Source organism: Dromiciops gliroides, chromosome 2 (assembly GCF_019393635.1).
Source record: "Dromiciops gliroides isolate mDroGli1 chromosome 2, mDroGli1.pri, whole genome shotgun sequence".
Classification (NCBI taxonomy): domain Eukaryota; kingdom Metazoa; phylum Chordata; class Mammalia; order Microbiotheria; family Microbiotheriidae; genus Dromiciops; species Dromiciops gliroides.
In genome coordinates, this window is record NC_057862.1 from 46,905,641 (window position 1) to 46,927,067 (window position 21,427).

Here is a 21,427-nt window from a genome sequence, read left to right on the forward strand (position 1 = left end):
CACCGCAACTTTGAGTCTTACTTAAGAAAGAGATTGTCTTTTTGTAGCACCCACTAAGTGCCAGTCACTATGCTAAGGGCTTTGCAAATATGATCTTATTTTATCCTCCCAACAACCCTGAAAATTAGGTGCTGCTATTATTCCCACTTTGCAGTTGAGGAAACTGAGCTAAACAGATTAAATGATGTACCCATGAGCATCCAATTAGTGTCTCAGGATGTATTCAAACTCAGGTCTTCCTCACTTCAGACCTAGTGTTCTATCCATTGTGTCATCTAGCTGCCTCAGGACCTTAGGACATAGAGAAGTTAAGTGACATGGCCAATGTTACACAGTCAGTATGTGTCAAAGGCAGGATTTGAATTCAGATCTTCCTGGTTCCAATGACAGCTCTTTATACTCTGCTGATTCTCCATAACAGCAATGAAAACTCAAATTTAGGCTTAGAAAGCCTTATTGAATGTACACTGTCTCATTTGAACCACACAAGAACACTGGGAGGTAGGTGCTATTAATTACTATCCTCATTTTATAAACGAGGTTCCCAAAGGTCTTGCCTAGAGCTGTTAAGTGTCAAAGGCAGAATTTGAATCCAGCTCTTCTTGACTTGGTTTAGCACACTCTGCCACCATGCTGAGATTAATCTTGGGGGTAACAGGGAGGCAGCTTACTGTCCATTGCTGGGCTGGGATACATGGGATGCTTGACTGGGTGGATGGCTTGGCAGGGTGCATGGAAATGAGAATGGAATGGAAGTGTCTTTTTTCCTCCTATGCATTGAAGCCTTGGGTAACCTTAAGGCTTGATCTTCACCAATGATACTAGAATACTAGGCTGAGGTCTTCTAGAAAACCAGGTCACAGTTGATCCCATCTGACTCTTTCTCAGCCTGGCCTTAACTTTAGAGTCAGAAAAGATGAGTGGGAGTTCTATTTGTGACTTAATAGCTGTGAATGACTCAGTTTCCCTATCTGTAAAATGGGGATATATCTGAATTACTCCACATGGTTGTGTTGTGAGGAAATTGTTTTTTGAAAGCTGCTGTGGAAATGTGAATGGTTTTTTCTAAAGGTTCTTTTTCCATTTTTTGACATCTAACCAATGTAACCTCTGAGGGTGAGACAATATTTACCCTAAGCTCTATCTGGTCCCTTGGACATACCAGCTTCAAACCTGCTTGGAATTTTCTCATCTCACCTCTCTGACTGTTCATGACCCTTCTTCCTTCCTTCAAAATTCAGTCCCAAACCCACTTATTCCAGGAAGACTTTTGTAATGAACCCTTCACTCCCCTCAATCATTCCCTTGCTCTGTATTCCTGAAATAGGTATGGCCTCATGGCTTGGGAGTGCTCGAAGACCCACAGATTGCCAAGGCTGGAATGGGCCAGCCCCCACATTTTTCAGAAGAGTAAACCAAGGCACAGAAAGAATGGAGTCACTTGCTCAAGGCATGATGGCAGTTGAGGAGCAGAGTCAAAACTTACTAACAGGTCTCTGGATACCCAGTCTCATTCTCTGTCATGTGAAGGACTTGCCCCTTTGATCCTGTATGTTGTTTGCCAAGTCAAAAATTTGGTTGGTGGATGGGAATGGTGGTTGGGCGTTGTCTTCATAGTGGAGATCCTTAAGTTTCTTGGGAACAGAGTCTCAGATTATGGTGAGGAGAGCTGTCCTTTTTCCATGTCAGAAGAGAGAGAGACAGACAGACAGACAGACAGACACAGAGAGACAGAGAGAAGGAGGGAAGGAGAGAGAGACAGAAGGGAGGGAGAGAGAGAGAGGGGGAGAGAGAAAGAGGGGGAGGGAGGGAGAGAGAGAGAGAGAGAGAGAGAGAGAGAGAGAGAGAGAGAGAGAGAGAGAGAGAGAGAAAGAGAAAGAGAATGCTCTGATGCTTCTTTCCTTCCACTCTAACTACACAATCTGATTCTTGGAGCCCTGGACTGGAAGTCAGAATACCCAGGGAAGCTACTCTTCTTCTCTGGGGGGGCCTCGGTTTCCTCCTCTGTGGTATGGGCCTCCACCACAAAAATGTCTCATCTTGTTCTAATGCTTTCCCTCCTTCCAAAAGGAATAACCCTGCCACTGAAATTTAATGAACTCACCTAGACATGAGTCCAGAATGGATTGGAAAGAAATAGCTATGCCATTTTATGGGCAGGGCCTCCCACCGAGTGCTCTGCAAAGCAATGAATACACCTCCATGAACTTTCTCCTCACAGTGACTGAGCATCAGCTTAGGGGAGCAGGGCCCTGTGGGGCTTACTGGACCCTGAGAGAAGACTCACTAATTAAAGCTGGAAAGATAGAGAACCCAAGAAGCTCAGAGGTTGATTGGCCCAGTCCATATATTTACTGGAATCTCCTCAAAAACATTTGCAACCCTTGGTCATCCAGCCTCCCCTCAAAGATCCCCATCCAATCACTGAAAGTCTAGGACTTGGGCATACACTGGGTTTTCTGGGCTAGGAGACTGAGGTGCCCAATGGGAATGGACCTGCCTTTAGCATCTCTTCCTTGGCACCAAGTACCGTATGGACACACAACAGTCATTCAATGGAAGTGCAAAGATTTAATTTTTACACAGGAAACTTCAGAAATTCAGTGCTTTGGGATCTGTCTCCAACCCAGTGATGCAGAAACACCACCCCCAATGTCAGGAATTCTCTGTGTACAATCCTTCAGCTCTTGGAACCACTGAGTGTTTAATAAATGTGTTTTGTTGTTGTAGTTGAACAGAGATACTCAAGGGAAGCCACCCAGGGTTTGCCTTTCTTTGTACCCTCAGTGCTTAGCACAGGGCCTGTGACAGAGTAAATGCTTCCTAAATGCTTGTTGACTGACTGACTGATCACCCAGGAACAACAGGCTCACAGAGCTGAATCTGCTACAAAACTGTTGCTTCCAGTTTTACTGTATCCTCTCTCTTCAGCCCCGCCCCTTCAGTGGAACGAACCAGCAGAAGCACGAGCCCAGACTGATGGGCTTTCCCTACTTTGATGCTGCCTCCAGGTAGGCTCAGAATGAGAGAGGGGCTGAAAAAAATGGGAAGGGGCAGCTAGGTGGCGCAGTGGATAGAGCACCAGCCCTGGATTCAGGACTTGAGTTAAAATCTAGCCTCAGAACCTTAACATTTACTAGCTCTGTGACCCTGGGCAAGTCATTTAACCCCAATTGCCTCCCCCCCCCCCTGAAATGGGAACATCCATTCCTGGACTAAAGGGGGTGGGGTTTCTAAGAAGCACCACAAAAAGACCTGGTTTTGCAGATGGCGGGGATGATGCTTTTGCATTCAGTGCCTACCTCCTCTCCCCATAGATAACCATTATCCTAAGGTTGCCTTCCCCACCACACTTGCTGATAGCAGCCCCATACAAACCTTTTATTTCATCAGAACCTCACCCAATTTCCCATTTGTTCACTTGGTAGCCTCCTGTTTTTTTTCCCTTTCTATAGAAAGGGAAACCGAGGCCCAAAGAAGGACTCTGAATGCGAGAATGTACTGGTGGAATGTGAAGAAACATTGGAAAATCCTCCTCATCCCCCTGCCAAAAAAAGACACTACTCCTCTCCCCCTTGACTTCCTCTCTTCCTTCCTCCTTCCCTCCCCCACATAAGAAGACAGAGCTGCTTGGAGCGTTCTGCAGAGCCTCTGGGGCAGGAGGGATACAGGTCTGATTTGGTGTTTCTCAAATGTGCACATCAAAGGGAACTCTATTGATTACCAGCCATTTTTCAGGGCCAGCCTTTTCTGATGCTGGAAATTTTTCTCCCCACCCCCATCTTCATTACTAGGCCCCAGGACTTCCCAGCAATAAGCTCTGACCTCCTGGCTCCACCAGGGTTCATCCAAAGGCACTGATGTGGGCCTGGGTCTTAGGTTCAAAGGCTCTTAAGAGATCATTCTTGAGCTTAAGGCTCAGACCCAGCTCAAGGCCTGTGAATGGTCCCAGGTGGACCCAGGGAGTGGGCCATGACTTTCTCAAAGTCACCCCTTGTCCTATACTTTGGCCACAACCTTCCCTTCTCATCCACTACTTTGGCCTGTCACCCTGAAACCTCCCAGGGACCAAACCTATTGAAAATTTTCTTCTAGCTCTGCTCTTCTTCTGGGACTGCTTGGTCATGGGAGAAAGGGAAGTTTGGAGGCCTGCCCCTCCCCCTATCAGCAAATGCCATCAGCACTAGGCGGCATTACTATCTGGTAGACTCCCGTTGCCTTAGCAACCTGCCAAAGATTCTGGTAGAGGCACATGGGATAAAAAAGAGGGACTTGGTTCTCTCTGTCCCTGCTTCCCATTCAAGCACATGGACAGGGAGCCCAGGTGTTCTTAGAACGCCTTCATTCTCAGCTTCTCTTTCTCATTAGTCAGCTCTTGTTGCTGGTTTGCTTTCCTCACAGGGCTTCTTAAACACCTGGAAACCTCTGTTCTTCCCTGCTCCCTGGACTCACTCTGTGGACCAGAGACCCCGGAAAGAGGACTGATGTCAAAATGTGCATTGGCAAAGTGGCATTGAGAAGCCCTTCCCTTGGGGAAGACCTCAGACATGGGAAGATTAAGGTGCTCATGGGGTTTAAAGAAAGTACCCCATTCCCCTCTTGACTACCCATCATTAGGACTTTGATTGGCTAACTGCCTCCAGAAGGCTCTATTAAAATTGAAATGCCTTGGCAGGAAACCATAAGCCTGCACTGGCATTTCTAGTCAAGGCCTCTTGGCTCCTGCCAAAACACACTACCCTCTAGCCTCTGTCTATGTCCTGTGTTCCCAGCTCCCCATCTCTGTACACATTGCTCCCTGTCCCTGGAATGTTTGTATTCTCTCCTTCACCAGCTGAATTCTAATGCCATCTTTAAAGCCCAATCAATGTCTAGCAGGCAGATCGAATGACTTGATGTTCCCATCCCATCTCCTTCTTTCTGCCACCCCTGAGATGGTCTCTCTCCTAGATCAATTTACAAGGACAGTCTCTGATATGGGAGCATTTGGGGTCTTCCCAACAGTTAGTGCTTCCCTCACAAACAATTACTTTGCATACTCTTTTTGCTTATGTGTGAATACATTGTCTCTTTCCTACTCCCAGCAGAATATAAGCTCCCAGAGGGCAGGCATCATTTTCATTTCTGCTTTTGTGCCCCAGTACCAGGGCTGGTCAACACTTTATAAACTTCAAAGAGTTGTCTAGGGTCTAGTTTCTTCTTCTTTTTTTTTGGTGAGGCAATTGGGGTTAAGTGACTTGCCCAGGGTCACACAGCTAGTAAGTATTAAGTGTCTTAGGCCGGATTTGAACTCAGGTCCTCCTGACTCCAGGGCTGGTGCTCTATCCACTGCACCACCTAGCTGCCCCAGGACTAGCTTCTTAAACTGTGGATTGCAACCCTATATGGGGTCACATAACTGAATGTGGGAATTGCAAATAATTTGGCAACTGTTACATTATATATACCTATATAGCCAGGGTCACATAAAAATTTCTTAGGTGAAAAGGGGTCACGAGTGGACAAAGTTTAAGAAGCCCTTGTCTAGGGCACTGAGGGACTTGCAGGGTCACACAGTTGATCTGTTTCAGAGGTAGGACATGAACCCAGGTCTTCCTATAGATAGAGAACTGGTCTTGGAATTAGGAAGACCTGAACTCAAATCCATGGAAACTTACTGGCTGTGCAAGTATAGGCAAGTCCCAAACCTGTTTTCCTGTTTTCTCCCCTGAAAACAGGGATAATAATAGCATCTGCTTCCCAGGGTTGTGAGGATCAGATAATAATTGTAAAGCACTTAGCACAGTGCCTGGCATATAGTAAAAAATTATATTGATGTTAGTGGTAGTAGCAGTTATTATCACTGACTTTCCTGGACTCTGTGTCATGCTCCCTCTCGAATATTACTACAGACAGAAGTTATGTGCACAGATGTATTATCCCTCTATTCGACTATGAGCTCCATGAGGGGAGGCAGCTTGTCTTTTTTTTTTTTTTTTTTTTTTTTTTTTAGTGAGGCAATTGGGGTTAAGTGACTTGCCCAGGGTCACACAGCTAGTGAGTGTGTAAAGTGTCTGAGGCCTGATTTGAACTCAGGTTCTCCTGAATCCAGGGCCGGTGCTCTATTCACTGAGCCACCTAGCTGCCCCTGAGGCAGCTTGTCTTACCTAAAACTTTTGTCTTCCACTGAGCCTAGTATAGTTCTCTGCATCGAGAAGACTCTTTTGCCAAGTTTATTGGATTGAATGGAATCTGATTAGCTCATTGTTGCCCTGGAGTCCTATCGATTAGTGGGAAGAGTAGTGGACAGGGAAATTAGTACACCCTGCTTCTACTTTAAGTCCTGTCATTCATTTTCTGTGTGACTTAATGTCCCTGCTTTAGTCCTCAGTTTCCCCATTTTTCAAGTCCAGACTGGGACTCAATGATCTTTGAGGTCCTTTCCAGCTCTAGCAAGGGAATATGGCATAACATGCTTTGCAAACATTATGGTGTTACCTGAATGTTAGCTGTTATGATGATTTTTACAAGTTCTTGAGTTTGAAACCCACACTCAGCTCAAGGCTGTGAATGATCCCAGGTGGACCCAGGTGGATACTGGTCATTTCTGAGAGCCTTGGTGCCTGGTAGGGAGGATGGATGGAAAGGAAGGCTTCCGGGAGAGAAAATTACCTGATCACTTGACACCGACATAACATCTTTTGGGTTGTGTATTTGAAAAACAGAAGATCAAAGCCTGCCACGCTGCCCCAGAGACTCCGTGGAGAGCTTTCCCTTCTTTCTGCCCCTGCTGGGCTATGTGGGGGGTTTGTTCTTTTTCATTTCTTTCTTTCTTTCTTTTTAATGGCAGAGGGTAGGGGGCAGAGGCAGAGATGTTCCATATTCCCACCCACTCCACTGATACAGTCTGGTGCCCAGAACCCTAAGCTGGGAAGCAGGATAGAGAGGAAACCACCTGCTTCCCAGAGCCTACCAATCTCCCCAGCCACTTGGCCCAGCCTAGGCTCAAAGGCAGTAGATATGGAGGTGTAGATGAGCTCGACAGAACCCCAGGAGCAGGGCAACACAAATGAAACTGACCTATCACCAAGACATAAGGAACAGCAGGGACTAGTTGGCACAACCCATACCTGAACAATAATTTCCCCTCCAAGATATCTCACAAATGGTCGCTCAGTCAACCCATTCCACCGATGGACAATTTACCTACATCAAGTCCAAATTTTCTTCTCTGGAACTTTCACCTAGTCTCCCACAGAGAATGAGAGTCACCCCTATTTTTACATACTGCAGAGTCCAGCCTTCTCCATGACATCCCTATAAATACTTGAAAACATCTATCATATGCCTCCTAAGCCTTCTCTTCTTTAGGTTAAATAACCTCAGTTCCCTTGACCAATCCTACTTGGGCATATTCTCTAGTCTACTCACTATACTAATTATCCTTCTCTGAACACACTGGCTTGTCAATGTCTTTCCTATAATGTGGGATTCAGAACTGACCAAGATCTTCTAGTTGTGGTCCAACCAAGACAGAGAGTAAGAGACAATGACTTCATTAGTCCTGGTTCTGGATTTTCTTAAGGTAGCCTGAAATCACAATAACATTTTTTGGGCAGGCAATAAGGGTCAAGTGACTTGCCCAGGGTCACACAGCTAGTAAGTGTCAAGTGTCTGAGGCTGGATTTGAACTCAGGTCCTCCTGAATTCAGGGCTGGTGCTCTATCCACTGTGCCACCTAGCTGCCCCCACAGTAACTTTTTTGGTGGGGCCCATTCTGCCTTTGTAACATTTTTTCTCTACAAACCTTTTCTCATAGGAACTGTTGTATACACATGCCTTAATTCCCCATCCACTGAGTATGTCCCTTCCTTATTAGAGGTCTTCAAACAAAGGAAGGAAAAAACTCATTTATTAAATACTCACTGAATGCCAGGCACTGTGCTAAGTACTTTACAAATATTTCATTTGATTCTCAAAATGATCCTGGGAGGTTAAGTGACTTGCACAGGGTCACAAACTGGTAAGTGTCTGAGGCTGGATTTAAACTTGGGTATTCTATGCATTGTACCAACTAGCTACCTCCAAAGAGTCAATCAACACTTGTGCGGCATGATAAAGAGAGAATTCTTGCTTAAGAATGACTTAGACTGGGGCAGCTAGGTGGCGCAATGGATGAAGCACTGGCCCTGGATTCAGAAGGACCTGAGTTCAAATGTGGCCTCAGATGCTTGACACCTACTAGCTGTGTGACCCTGGGCAAGTCACTTAACTCCCATTGTCCCGCCCCCCCCCCCAAAAAAAAAGAATGGCTTAGAATGGATGTCTCTGAGGTCATCCGATTCTGTGACCCTATACTTGAGAAACACCTGTGGATCTTCTGGAAGGAGAGAAAGAACCATATTGAGGCGTCCTGGGTCCTCTTCTTTCTCTATACCACTGGTATCAGCTCTCATGGTTTTGATGCTCATCTCTATGCAGATGACTCCCAAATTTACATATCCACCTTCCTCACTCTCTGGAGTTTCCTACCAGACATCTCCATGTCAATATTTCTATAAGGCCCTCCAACTCATCATGTCCAGAACTGAATTCATTATCTTTTCCACTCAGCCCACTTCTCTATTTCTGTAAAGAGTACCACCATCTTTTGTGTCTAGGTTTGTAACCTAGAAATCATCCATGCCTCTTGACTCTCCCTCAGTGTTATCCTCAAATTCTCATTCCCCCCCACCCCTGTGTCCAATCTGTGGCTAAGTCTTGTTGCCTCTGCCTTTACAACGTTTCTTATAGATGGTCCCTTCTTTGGCCACTTGTAAATTCTGGTACAGGATCTCACCACCTTCACAACTCTGGTCTTGCTAACCTTTTATTCTCTCCATATATCCTGCAATCTAGCAACACCAGCCTTTTGGATGTTCTTGTTCATGCTTCACATGACACTCTTGGTCTTTTTATTGGCTATCCCCATGCCTAAAATGCTCATCCTCCTCTTTTATGTCTTCTGGCTTCTTTCAAGACTCAGCTTAAATTGCACCTTCTGTTGGAGGCCTTTCCAATTCTCCCCACTGCTAGTGGCTTCCCTCTGAGATCACTGACTACTACTCTGTGTACTACTTGTTGTTGAGTCATTTTTCAGTCATGTTGGGCTCTTTATGACCCCATTTGGGGTTTTCTTGGCAAAGAGACTGGTTTGACGTTTCCATCTCTGGCTCATTTTCCAGATGAGAAAACTGAGGCAAACAGGGTAAAGGGACTGGCCCAGGGTCACACAGCTTAGTGTCTGAGGTTTGATTTGAATGCAGTTCTTCCTGACTCCAGGACCAGTGCTCTATTCACTGCATCACTTGTATGTACACAGTGCCTGGTATGTAGTAAGTGCTTAGGAAAATATTTTCCATCTGCAAGACCCCATTCCTCTATGTTATCAGTTGCTGAGTTTTGTGAATTCCACTTCCAATTCCACTTGCAACATCTCCTAAATGGTATCCCTGCACTCAGCCTCTCTCCCCCTTCATCCAATCTCCATTCAGCTGCCAAATTGATATTCCCTAAGCACAGGTTAAAGGAAAGAGTCTTAGGGCCAAAGGTGCCCTAGATTGTGTCCGAGGAGCCGCCAGATCTAATGCCCACAGCTAGATCCTCCATTCCATCTTTTTGAAGTTTCCATTTGAGCAGCCCGTACACTAGTGCCCATATCCCTCCTTCCTTAGAAAGTGGCAGCTCTTTCTTCTTTCTAGTGTCACTCTGTGGGAAGCTGCATAAAGGACTGCCAGGACCCATCATTCTAGCTCCATTGATATGTCCCCCCAACCCCTATGGGATCCTGGTTACATGGAGTCTACATTTGCTTAAAACCCACCTGGCCCTGCAGAAATGTTACTCTTGGGGCAAATCCAGTTAACTACTAGGAACTAATGGCTAGGGAAGAGTGGGTCATGCATTTTGGGCTTCAAAGCTACCCTGGGGTGGGGTTTGGGGAGAGCCAAGGACATATGCACTTCATTTCTGTTGAGATGTTGGGAATAGAAATTTAACCAGACTACACACTACACACACACACACTCTCTCTCTGTCTCTGTCTCTCTGTCTCTCTCTTATACGATCTCTTGGCTCTCTCTGTTCTGCAAAGGTACCCAGTCCTACAATTGCTCAAGAAACATGCTCCACTCCAGGCAATCCTTTGCCCTTCAAGTCAGTTCTTCTGCCTGCTTCCTCCCTCCCCCTTCTTTATCCTTCTCCATCTCTGGTCCCAAAAGCATTGGGGATAGGGGAGAGGGAGGGTTCGACCCATATATCATACCAAGATACAGTTCTATCTTGGCAGTTTGCCCTGGGGCAGTTCCTACCAAGGGGATAGTCAGCAGGGATGCCCTGCCTCACACTCTTAAGGTCTGTCCCAATCAACCATGTACTCATCAGTCTAAATTAAATGAGACCCACAAAACTCTTCAGACTCTAGCCTGGAGAAGGGAAAACATGGCTAATGTTCTGGAAAGGGATGAATTGACTCTTCTGGGGCCTTACATATCCTTAAAGTGGGGTTTCCTTTGTATACAGAAGGGATACTCCTGAGCCCTTTCAGTACAGCATCGTCAGCCACAATTAAAGCCAAACAGGAACTTATAGGTTATTTATTCCACCCCTCCCCTATTTCACAAATAGGAAACTGAGGTGCAGAGGAAAAGGCACTTGCACAGTTAAAAGGATAATTCAAACTCAGTTCCCTGATTCTAAATCAGGGCCCTTTCCCATCCACCTTACAGGAGCTAAACTGGATTTTTGGCATTACAAATGGAGTACACTAAACCATCTACCTTTTTTGCATGATGTCTCCTGTGATCTTACACATGTGTAAGACACTGAGTGGGAATAAGGGTGAGGGTTAGGGGTGGGTCAGTCTGAGATCAGGCAACAGTTTCCCCTCTGTGTTTGAATATAATCAACTCATTGGGTGAAAAAGGTTGTAACCTTGGCTTCATGGGCACTGGGTTGTAACCACTCGGCAATGGGGCCCTGAAAGAGTTAACTCATAATCCCAACGTGAATGCAAGCAAGATTGCTTCCTCTAACATCAGGCTAATGGGACATGGACATGATTAGGGTTTAGGATTCTCTGAAAAGAAGAGACCACCTCTCTCTCCCCTTCTTTCCCCCCACCCCCACCCCAGGAATGAGGGGTTTTTTTTTTGAGAAGGGAGACTTGGAAGGAGACATTTATACTAATTATGGCTTAGAAGCCACCTCTGTCAAAATTATAACAATATGCACATACTCTCTTTGTATCGAGTTAAACTGAAGAACAAAAAGAAATGAAACTTAAAAAATGTTGAGATTACTCCGATGAGAACCAGTAAGCCCTTCCCCCTTCCCCCCACCTTGGCCCTTGGGCACTCTCCAGTCACAGCCCAGCTCTCCAGCCTGCTTGCCCACCCCCACCCCCACCATCCTTACCTCTCTCAGCTCTTTGGCCACCTCCTTCAGCTCCTGCAGGATGCCCTCCAGCTGCCCGATGACCATTTTCATTCGCCTCCGGATTCGTTCTCTCTCACCACCACCACTGCCACCACCACCACCGGGGTTGTCACTGGCCTGCCCGTGGTCCTGGGCACTCCGGATGTTCATGCTTCACCACGCTGCCACGGGCCTGTCCATGCTGCTCTCTCTGGGCCTCACGCTGCCACTGCCTCCTTGGAGCCCCTCTCAGCCAGGGAGAGCTCCACATCTTAACGGCACCCCCCCCCAGCTGCCCCAGCCCCAGCCCACACCCACCTGATCTCAGCCCAGCTCCCTGTCCCTCTGTTCTTTTTCCTCTTCCTCCCTTGGTCTGGGGACTGCTCACCTGAGGGGGCAGGGACTCCCAGAGGGAGGGGAATAAGGGCAAGAGACTGATCAGTAGGGGCAGAGTCCAGTGGAGAGGGGCACAAAAGTAGGGGTTAAAAGTGTCAGCTTTGCAGCCCCCAAGACTTAGCCGAGAGCTAAATCGAACCAGCAGCCTGGAGCTAGGGCTTGGGGATGTGTGTGTCTCCGGGGTGGATTCTGTTGTCCACTTGCTGAAGTGGTACTCCCCGCCTCCCTGGTTCTGGTGGCTGTCTGCCAGAGACGGGGCTGGGGAATGGTTCCTGGGGGATGGAAGGGAACAAGTCGTCCCCTGTGATGTCCTTGGGGCCCGGGATGTATGGGAGGGGGTGACAAGCACAGCCCTCAAACTCCTAGTCTGTCCTACATCAGGAAGAGAAGGGGGGAAGCGCGGGATGTCAGCACAGAGGATTCCAGATGCAGCAGGGCCTACCCTTCCTTCTCCACGCTGTTCTTAACAAGTAGGGGTTTCCAGAGGAGGGCAGGGACGTGGGTTGCTCTCCAGTGAAAGAGATCTCTTTGCACCAGAGCAAAAAATAGGCAGGAGTACCGTGGGCTTCCTGAACCGCCCCTTTCCCTCAACCTGTCCCCTTTGCTGGTTTGGCTTGGAAGGGGAGGGGAGAAGGATTGGGAAAAGGGTAGAGAACTCTACTTCAAGGGGACAGCAGGAGAGGGGACCAAATGCTTCACCGGCTGAAAGGAGGAAGCTGGAGGGGGGCACTGCACCTTCCCCCCCACACCTAGGCCTGGGGCCTAAGGAAGGTCCCCTTCAATTTTCAAATAGGCTGCCCTTCTGCTCTTCTCCACCCCCTCCAAGAGGAGCTCCCAAATTCCGTTTCTAGTAGACTCTCCCCACCTTTTAGACCCTCCTTCCTGGGGTGGGCGGGGGAAGGAGGTGCCAAAGAGGACAGCCCTAACTTAGGGCCTGTCCCCTCCCCTTCTCCCCCCAGGACTCACTAGCCAGGTCGGGGCGGCTCCAGAGCTGCCCTCAAAGTCAGGACATGGGATGGGCCCGGGGCCCAGTTCTGGCCACTGGCTGGAGGATTGGGGGAGGGGGGATGGGAGAGGGAGGTCCAAGCTCCCTAGCTAGGGTGGGTGTTCAAAGGGAGAGGATCTGCCCGGACGAGTCCCCGAGTTTCTCTAAGCAGTGGACAACATCTGGCGCAGCTGGAAGGCGGGGGGGGGGGGGGACGAAGAATTCCGTTCTCCAAGAAAGAAAAAACAAACAAACAAAATTACCCCAGCTTTCACATTCGGTCTAGGTCTGAGAATGAGTCTCCCGGCCCCTGCCTTTCAGGCCCGGGAAAAACAAATCCCTTCAACGATCATCCCCTGCCCCAACTGGAACACCGGGTCCGGACATAGACTCAGGCGCGGGCAGCAGAGGGAGAAGAAGCGCCGGGCAAGCCACTGGGCTGCTGGTGTCCGCAGGGAGTCAGCGGGAGCGCGGACCGCGGCGCGGGGCCGGGGCGAGAGGCCACAGGTGACCGGGACATTTCCTGCAGGGAACGGCAGGGGCGGCGGGGCCGGCGGGAAGCCCAGTAGGCGGCAGGCCGGTCCCGGGGCAGAGGAGAACCAAAGTCAGCAGGGAGCGAACCTCCGGCGCGGGATCCGGAATCCAAAGAGAGGAGTGGGTAGCTGTCGGGATCAGGCGAGGCCAGCTCTGCAAGCTTGGTCCGGGACCGTTGGCCGGCAACTGGGTAGGGCGATCGGAGGCGCTCTCTGCGCCTCGTTGGGGTGGGGGCGCTGGGGGTCGCCGCTGTGTCCCATCCCCCTTCGGATCCGGCTGCACCACGGCACACAGCTCCTTGGCACTAGGGGGGCGGCGGTTCCGCGTCCTCTTCCTCCCGGGGGCCGTGCGCGTCCTCCTCTTCCCACCCGGCTCAGAGGGCTGCGGGGCGCGGGTGGGGGCGGGGAGGGGGTGGGAGCGAGCTTGGACCGGGGCGGGGGTGGGGGTGGGGGGGACGCACCCCGGCGCGCGCACACACAGCACACACACAAACACACACTCAGCGCGCACACACACAGAGCATACCCAGCACAAGCACACACACACTCAACACATACACAGAACACAAACACGCGCGCACCCGAACACGCGCGCGCGTACACACACACACACACACACACACACACACACACACACACACACACGCACTCTCTCTCTCTCTCTCTCTCTCTCTCTCTCTCTCTCTCTCTCTCTCTCTCTCTCTGCGCCCTGCGCTGCGCCGGGGAGGGGGGGGCGGCGAGGGGAGCCCAGCGGAGGAGGAAGCCCCGTTGGGGGCTCTGTAGCCTCCTCTTGGGGTTTTAACTCCTCAACACCCTTAGGCTGTCAGCAGAGCTGAGCTGGGCAGCTCTGGATGCTTGGGTTCCCAGCCCATCCGCAAGGGAAGCCAGCCATGGGGCTGCGGGAACGGGCACTTGCTCCTCCTTCCACAGGAACGGCGTGCAGTGCCTTTCCAAATCCAGAAAAGGAAGAGGAGGAGGAGGATGGGGAGAGCAGAATGGGTCCTCTCCAGGCACCTCGGGGCCTCTCGGTCCGCGGGCCGCTCTCTTTCCTGTCCCCTGATTCTGGGGGGACGGGCACAGAACCGCGGTGCCAGGGAGCCGGCTTGGCAGGCAGGCGGGCGGGTGGCTCTGCCTCCTGCTAGACTGGCAGCTCTGGGCGATGGCTGAGCTAAAGGCAGCCCAGCCTCTCTGCACTGTCAGAGAAGGGGGCCGGGCCGAGCGGAGCGGGGAGCCTTTAAAGCGACACACACTGCTTCTGACCCCCGGCTTCCTCCCCACCAGGCAGGCGGCGGGTGGGAGGAAGGAAGGATTCTTGGCCTTTGAAGCCAATCTGATAAAATAATCTGAGAAGCAGTTTTACTAGATTTGAATGGATTCCTCTGTTGTTTCTCTTACAGGTAATTGAATTTTAAACGGGGCCTTTTGGAGACAGTGACCAAAGGAAGGAATGTCAATGGTGGAATTTTAGATGTGGTAGTAAACTGGTAGGGGGTATTCCTCGTGCTGCCCAGTCACACCAACTTGCAAGCAACCTCCTGATGTCATGATACCTGACAGCAAGGAGAACAGAAATTGGCAACAACATCAAGTGGTGTGGGGATATAGAATATAACTTTTTGAAGAACTGTATTTATATTTCATTTATTTTATGGAAAGGCACGGTGGCCTTGTGGAGAGGGAGCTGGCCATGGTGCTAGGAAGGCCTGGTATATAGTCCTCCCCTCTGACACATAATGACCAGTAAGAACCAGGATCGACTCTCTCTCATCTCTCTAAAGGACATTTTTGGAAGTCTCATGAAACCAATGGACAGAATAATATTTTTAAATGCATAAGATGAACAACATAGTATTACAAGGGAACCCATTATAGTATGATACAGTTATTAAAACCTTTAAAACAAGGGTGACTGTGCTTTAACTTCTGGTTAAGGACTCCTGTAGATTGACTATAAGTTGATAAAAGGTACCAATCTCCATTAGTAAAAGGAGTTTCCTTATCTATGAATTTCCTATTTCAATGAAGTCCCAGGTCAAATTCCTAGTTTATTTGATTTATCAAGTTATTTATATGTATTTAATTCACACAAATTGAAGGCTGTGACTATAGTGTGCTGAAAGCTTCATTAGACCATCCCAGTACCCTGTATTACACAGGACACTGTGGGCATTCCATCAATCTTAGACTGTTTCATTTTTTGGTGTGTATCCCTGGTCTCTAGCATTTATGTGCCTGTGCTAGACCAGTTACATAGAAGGCACTAAATAAATACTTGTTGTTGAATAAATGAATGATGTTCAAGCAAATTGGGGCAGGTCAGATCAAGGGGGAATGGCTTTTATTTCATCAAAAGTTTTCCCTCAATCATCCAGCCTACCTAATTTCAGAGGTTCCTCATCAGAAGATAGAGGAGTGGAAACAAGTCCTGCATCCTCCAAACACTTTCCTGGTGCTGTTCTCTCTGGTAAATCTCAGTTTTATTTGCAGAGCTCAGCTTGTGTGCCACCTCTTCTCTATGGCCTCCCTTGATCACTCTTGTTGTTAATACAGTCTTTTACTTCCATTTGCCTCATATTATATGCACTTAATTTTGTATTAAGAACCCCTGTGTAGACCATCTTTAAGATTCCTTCAAACTTAGAATCTCATGATCCTATGATTTACCCTCTCTAAATATGGTGATTTCCCCCCCCCCCCACTAAGATGTACTGTTTCTAGCCTCCCATGGAAACTCCTATTCAGGAAAATTGACCCCAAATTCAATGTCTTTTCTCCCAATTAATACAAAAGATTGGAGTTTTCCTTAAGGGGAACATTCTCTATTTGTCCATGGACTGGCAAAGCATTGGAATCATTCCTTAATTTACTCTCTCTGGTACTTGGGAAGGTCTATTCAAGCTACCCAAGGCTGTTAGCTGTCAGGATGATTGAGGGACCTTCGAGAATGTAAGATGATAGATTTAGAGCCAGCTGGGACATTTGAGATCATTTCACCCGAGACCTTCATTTTACAGATGAGCACATTCATGCCCATGGAAGTTAGGTGACTTGTCCAAGGTCCCACATGTAGTGTGACATCAGAGGTGGAATTTGAAACCAGCACCTTCAATTCCCCAACCATTGCTCTTTCCATGTGATAATTCCCAGCCCCAAACCAGGAAAGGGCTCTGTGTTTAATAGTTCTTCAGGTCTCCATATCTCCAGTCTATACTCCTATCTGTTGTCTCCCATTCCTATTATGAAGAACTAGATGATTATCCAGCTTCCATAATGTCAGGACAATGATAAGTAGTTGTTGTTCAGTCATTTTGTGACCCCATTTGGAGTTTTTGTGGCAAAGATACTGGAATGACTTGCCATTTCCTTTTCTAGCTCATTTTACAGATAAGGAAACTGAGACAGACAGGGTTAAGTGATTTGGCCAGGGTCACACAGCTAGTAAGATTCTGAGGCCAGATTTGAACTCAAGAAGATGAGTCTTCCTGACTCCAGGCCTGCCTCTATCCACTGCACCACCTAGCTACCATGATGAGTAGAGCAGACGACTAAGTGTTACCTTGGAAAGCAGGCATTATTTATCTAGAAATAGAAGGCACTTTAGAAGTCTTCTAGTTCAATCCCCTCATTTCATAGTTGAGGAAACTGAATCCTGAAGAAGTGCAGTGACTGCCTCAGGTTCTACAGGCAATAAGTATCAGAGGCAGGATGAGAAATGACTTAGAACAGAACAGATTCAGGAGGAGGTAGGGAAGCAGGGTAACAGGAACCCTGGGGTGAGCTTGATTGGTGGCTAAATGAGAGGAGGGACCAAAGAGATGATGCCCATAAAGGGAGTTGGAGGGAAAATGAGGGAGGAATGATACTTTATGTTTTTAGAAAGGGAAGGAAGGGAGGTAGAACAGGAGAGTGCTAAGGTCTAACCCTGAACTGTGCTTCCATCCCCTTAATGTGATAAGTCAAGATGCAGGCACAGACTCATTTATTTTGGCTAAAAGGCAGGCAAGGAAGCACTTAAAGGACTCTCTGTGTTCCACCAGCCACCAATTCCGAAGCCCCATCTCAGAGGAGGCAAGCTGCCTTCTTCAGTCATATAGGCTCATTCTGCCAGGAGGTGCCCCAGAGGTCATCTAATGCACCCCTCTGATTCCAGGCAGACCAATGAAACTCCTCTCAGTTGGCCCACAGGCAAACTGAAACATGAGAATAAGGAGGATGACGAAAGGTCTAGAAATCATGTCACATGAGTACTACTTGAAAAGAACAAACTGGCTCTCATCTGTATGGTTCTTTCCTTGTGACACAGCTGTATGGAAGGCAGAGCCATGAAGGGATCAGGCAGTGCTGGGAACCTTGTAAGTACTGAAAATACAGTCATGCTTGTTCAGACATGCCTTGTACAGGAAGGGATGGCTTCAGAGAGTTGAATCATAAGAACAAAGATATCATACTGGGAAGGACCTTTGGGGTCATCTAGTCCAAAGCTTCTTAAACTGTGGGTTATGAAAAATTTGGCATTAAGTGTTTGATTTGTATACCTCTTTCATATATATCTCTACGTGGGGTCACATTAAAATTTCTTGGGTGAAAAGGAGTTGAGAGTAGAAAAAGTTTAAGAAGTCCTGATCTAGAGCAATCTCTTCATTTTGCAGATGAGGAAACTGCATATTTTTTATGGGATTTGGGCATGGTCACACAGGCAGTAAGGAGCAGAGCTGGGATTTGAACTCAGGTCCTTTGACTTCATGTTCAGCATTGTTTTCACTGAGGCCAATAGGTGGTGCAGTGGATAGAGCACTGGGCCTGGAGCCAAGAAGACCTGGATTGGCCTCATATATTTAATAGCCATGTGACCTTGGTCAAGTCACTACCTCTGTTTGCCTCATGTTCCTCATCTTTAGTATGGGGATAATAATAGCACTTACCTCCCACTCTGAAGATTGAATGAAATATATATTTTTTAATTTCCAAGGCTTTATTGAACAGGTTTACAAGACTGTTTTAGAAAATGCTGGTTCCAATTCTTTTCATTCCCCTGGCATGAGGTGTTGTATTCAGGGATAGACACACACACAGACACGCACAGACACACACACATATTCATACTCCATGATGAATACACACACACACACACACACACACATACCATAACTACTAAGAGTGGTGGGTACAGTCTATATCCATTTAAAAATTCTTATTCATAGACCCGGTCATGGGCACAAGACCTATAGTCAACCAGTTCTTCAGGTTTAAACCACAGGCTGATCACCTTCTCAGCACTTTTTACAGAATCATTGCCATGAATGATGTTCCTGCTGACTTGAATGCAGAAGTCCCCACCAATGGTTCTTGGCTTAGAATCAGCTGGGTTAGTCTCCCCCAGCATCACTCTGCCTGTCTTCATCACATTCATGCCTTCCCAGACCATAGCTACAACAGGTCCTGAGTTCATGTATTTCACAAGCCCAGGGAAAAATGGCCTGTCCTTCAGGGTCAACATAATGCTGTTTCAGATGTTCCTCTGAGGCCCTAAGGAGCTTCATGCCCACAAGGCAGAATCCCTTATGTTCAAAACTCTTGATGGTATCCCTGACCAGGCCCTGCTAGACTCCACTGGGCTTGATGGCAATGAAGGTGTGCTTGGTATTGGCCATGGTCCAGGGAAGCTTAGGCTGGAGCAGGAGAAGCGGGAAGCTGTGGGTGTGGCAGAGGTGGCAGCTGGACCTGAAGAGTCTGCACTTCACTCTCAAATGAAATATTTTAAAAAGCATTTAGCATGGTATTAGGCATGTAGTAGCTGTGTAATTAATGCTTAGGTCTTTCCTTACTTCCTTTATCAAACTGAAGTGACTTGTTCAGCATTACCCAATTAGTGAGGGTCTCAGCTAGACCTTAATCTGGGTCCCAGAATTGTAGGTGGCTAATTCTGGAAAGGTCTTTGGAGATCTAGTCCAGTGCTCTTATTTTTGCTCTTACTTTATAGATGAAGAAACTGAGTTCCAGGATGGTGAAGAAATCAATGTTCCTAAGGCTAAAAAGAGTCTCCTGAGTCCAGGATCATAGACTTAGAATTGGAAAGGACTTTGGAAGGCATCTAGTCCAACTCTCATTTTACAGATGAGTAAACTGAGTCTGAGAGAGGTTAAGTGACTTGCCTAGGGTCACACAGGTAGTAAATGTTGGAGGTGGGGTTTGAACTATGCTGTGCTATGCTTCTTTTCCTTATTTTTCCCATTATCTTAACTTGTTGTCCACATGTTCTTATAAGAAATTTGAATGAATAAATGAAATTTTTTAACTATTCACTATATGCCAACCATTGTGCTAAGGGCTGGGGCTACAAATATGAAAGGTGAAGATAGTTACTACCTTCAAGGACAGTACATTATAATGAGGACATCACCATAAAAGGGGGTAGTGCCATGGCCAGGGAGGGGTACTTTGACTTAGAGAGTTAAAGGGATGACCAGTGAGGTCCATAGAAAAATAGGTTGACACCCCTCAGCAGGAACAATGACAGTGTCAAGGAGATCATGATTTGTGGGGAGAACAGAGAGGAAAGGATACCCAAAGAGGCTGGGGCAAGGTAGCTGACAAGACTATGGAGGAGATGAAAGGAGAGTTAGGAGTAAAGTATAGCAAGGGATTTTCCTGAAAGGTGTCAGGGAGAGGCAGTCACCAATCATGGAAACAGGGATCTAGGAAGAAATTTCTTCAAGGAATTGTGAGGTTATACAGAGATGACTGGAGGGTTAGAATATTTCATCTTAGGGGTGATTAGCCTGGAAAAGAGAAGATTTGGGGAAGACTTGAGAATGGTCTTCAGATATATGGAAGATCATTGTGTAGAACAAGAACTAGGCTTTTTTTTTTTTGCTTTTGTTCTGTACTAAGAACTAGGAGCTGTGGATAGAAGGTGCAGGGAAGTGAGTTCTGACTTAATGTTATGAAGGACTTTCTAACAACGAACTTTATACAACAAGGTAACAGGCTGCCTTCTGGAATAAGAAGTTTATCATCACTGGAGGTATTTAGGCAGAAGACTATTGACTATTTATTGGGGATATTGTAGAAGGGACTTATACACTGGGAGAAAATCTTGGACTGGTCTTTGAAGGACCTTCTATTTCTGAGATCCTATGATTCTGTGAAATCATTAACTATGCAGATTACACAAATTTGAGAGCGATAATATGTCAGATAAAGGTCAGGATACTTAAAGATTTTAACAAGATGGAATGATGATAGACATAATGGGACAGATATAATTTAATTGAGATCAATGGGTGGTCCCACAATGGAGCTTAAAACCCCAACCATGCAAAGAGGACATAATGGAAGCACTGATAGATAGATGTTCCTTTGAAAAAGATCTGGGGGGTTTAATGGACTCCAAGTTCAATTGCGAGTCAACAAAAGAATGCAAATGTGACTCAAACTCCAAAGTCCATTGGTATGGGCCTTTCTCTTCATTAGTGGATATTAATACTGTAAAAAAAATGTTAACTGCCTTACTAATCTGAAAACTTTCTATAAGTGGCTCATAAGTCCTGCTGCGGTTGCCATTCTGAAAAAATATTAACTTTCTATCTAATCTTTAAAGGGTTTAATTTAATATGGGAAGAACCAATTGGGGGGCTCCCTTTCCTCCACTGCCTCTCCCAGCCTGGTAAGAAAAAAAGATTAAAAATGCCTCTTTTTAATTAAAACAAATACAGGATTTATTTATGAGAATAAACTTAGAGATAAATGTAGAAATAAGCAAGAAATATGACCTGTGAACTTGACCCCAATGGCCTCACTCTCTCTTTTTCTCTCCTGTCCCTATCGCAGCCATGCCTCACTCAGACCAGTTTGCCTCCTTCTCTCTCCATCGCTCCCCTCTTAACTGAAAGCCACCCTCATTCAAGTCACTGGAAACCCCTTTTTCTTTTCTCATCAGCAGCCTCTTTCCTTCTCTACTCCCCTGGATGCCTGGGGCGATTTCAGGGAGAGCAGTTGCCCTGGGGGAGGGGTGGCCTGTTTGGGGCGCCTGAGGCTAATTTTATCGGCTTACAACACCCTGTTTCTATGTGACAATTGG

At 47.2% G+C, this 21,427-nt stretch overlaps 2 protein-coding genes and 1 pseudogene across 6 annotated transcripts in view; 1 reads left to right on the forward strand and 2 right to left on the reverse strand.

The window, feature by feature from the left end:
* Nucleotides 1-13,756, reverse strand: part of INSYN1 (inhibitory synaptic factor 1) — a 60,731-nt gene extending 46,975 nt beyond the window's left edge. Inside the window, exons 1-2 of one of the 4 annotated variants that reach the window (XM_043989552.1) lie at nt 11,434-11,527; nt 1,487-1,674 (exon numbers count right to left, since the gene is read on the reverse strand). Coding sequence is in view for 2 of the 4 variants with exons in the window: in XM_043989548.1 (XP_043845483.1) it covers nt 11,434-11,604 (171 nt within the window). In the remaining 2 variants the exon portion in view is untranslated. Of the gene's footprint in view, nt 1-1,486; nt 1,675-11,433 lie in introns of all 4 variants that reach the window. The other 3 variants (XM_043989551.1, XM_043989548.1, XM_043989550.1) reach the window with 3 other exon arrangements.
* On the forward strand, nt 13,109-15,910 carry LOC122744153. Of its 2 annotated transcripts, none has more exons than XM_043989553.1 (2): nt 13,109-13,538; nt 15,720-15,910. In XM_043989553.1, the coding sequence occupies exons 1-2, from the start codon at nt 13,109-13,111 to the stop codon at nt 15,890-15,892; spliced, it is 603 nt and encodes a 200-aa protein (XP_043845488.1). In that variant the 3' UTR covers nt 15,893-15,910. The 2 variants fall into 2 exon arrangements, with proteins under 2 accessions (XP_043845488.1, XP_043845489.1); XM_043989554.1 differs by lacking the exon at nt 15,720-15,910 and adding an exon at nt 14,745-15,680.
* A 2,288-nt stretch (nt 15,911-18,198) lies between these two features.
* On the reverse strand, nt 18,199-19,420 carry LOC122742680 (annotated as a pseudogene).
* Nucleotides 19,421-21,427: the final 2,007 nt, after the last annotated feature.

Coding starts and splice junctions, on each gene's coding strand:
- LOC122744153 (XM_043989553.1), top strand. CDS start 13,109: ATGAGTCTCCCGGCCCCTGCCTTTCAGGCCCGGGAAAAACAAATCCCT. Junction 13,539..15,719: donor GACCGTTGGCCGGCAACTGG/GTAGGGCGATCG, acceptor TCAATCATCCAG/CCTACCTAATTTCAGAGGTT.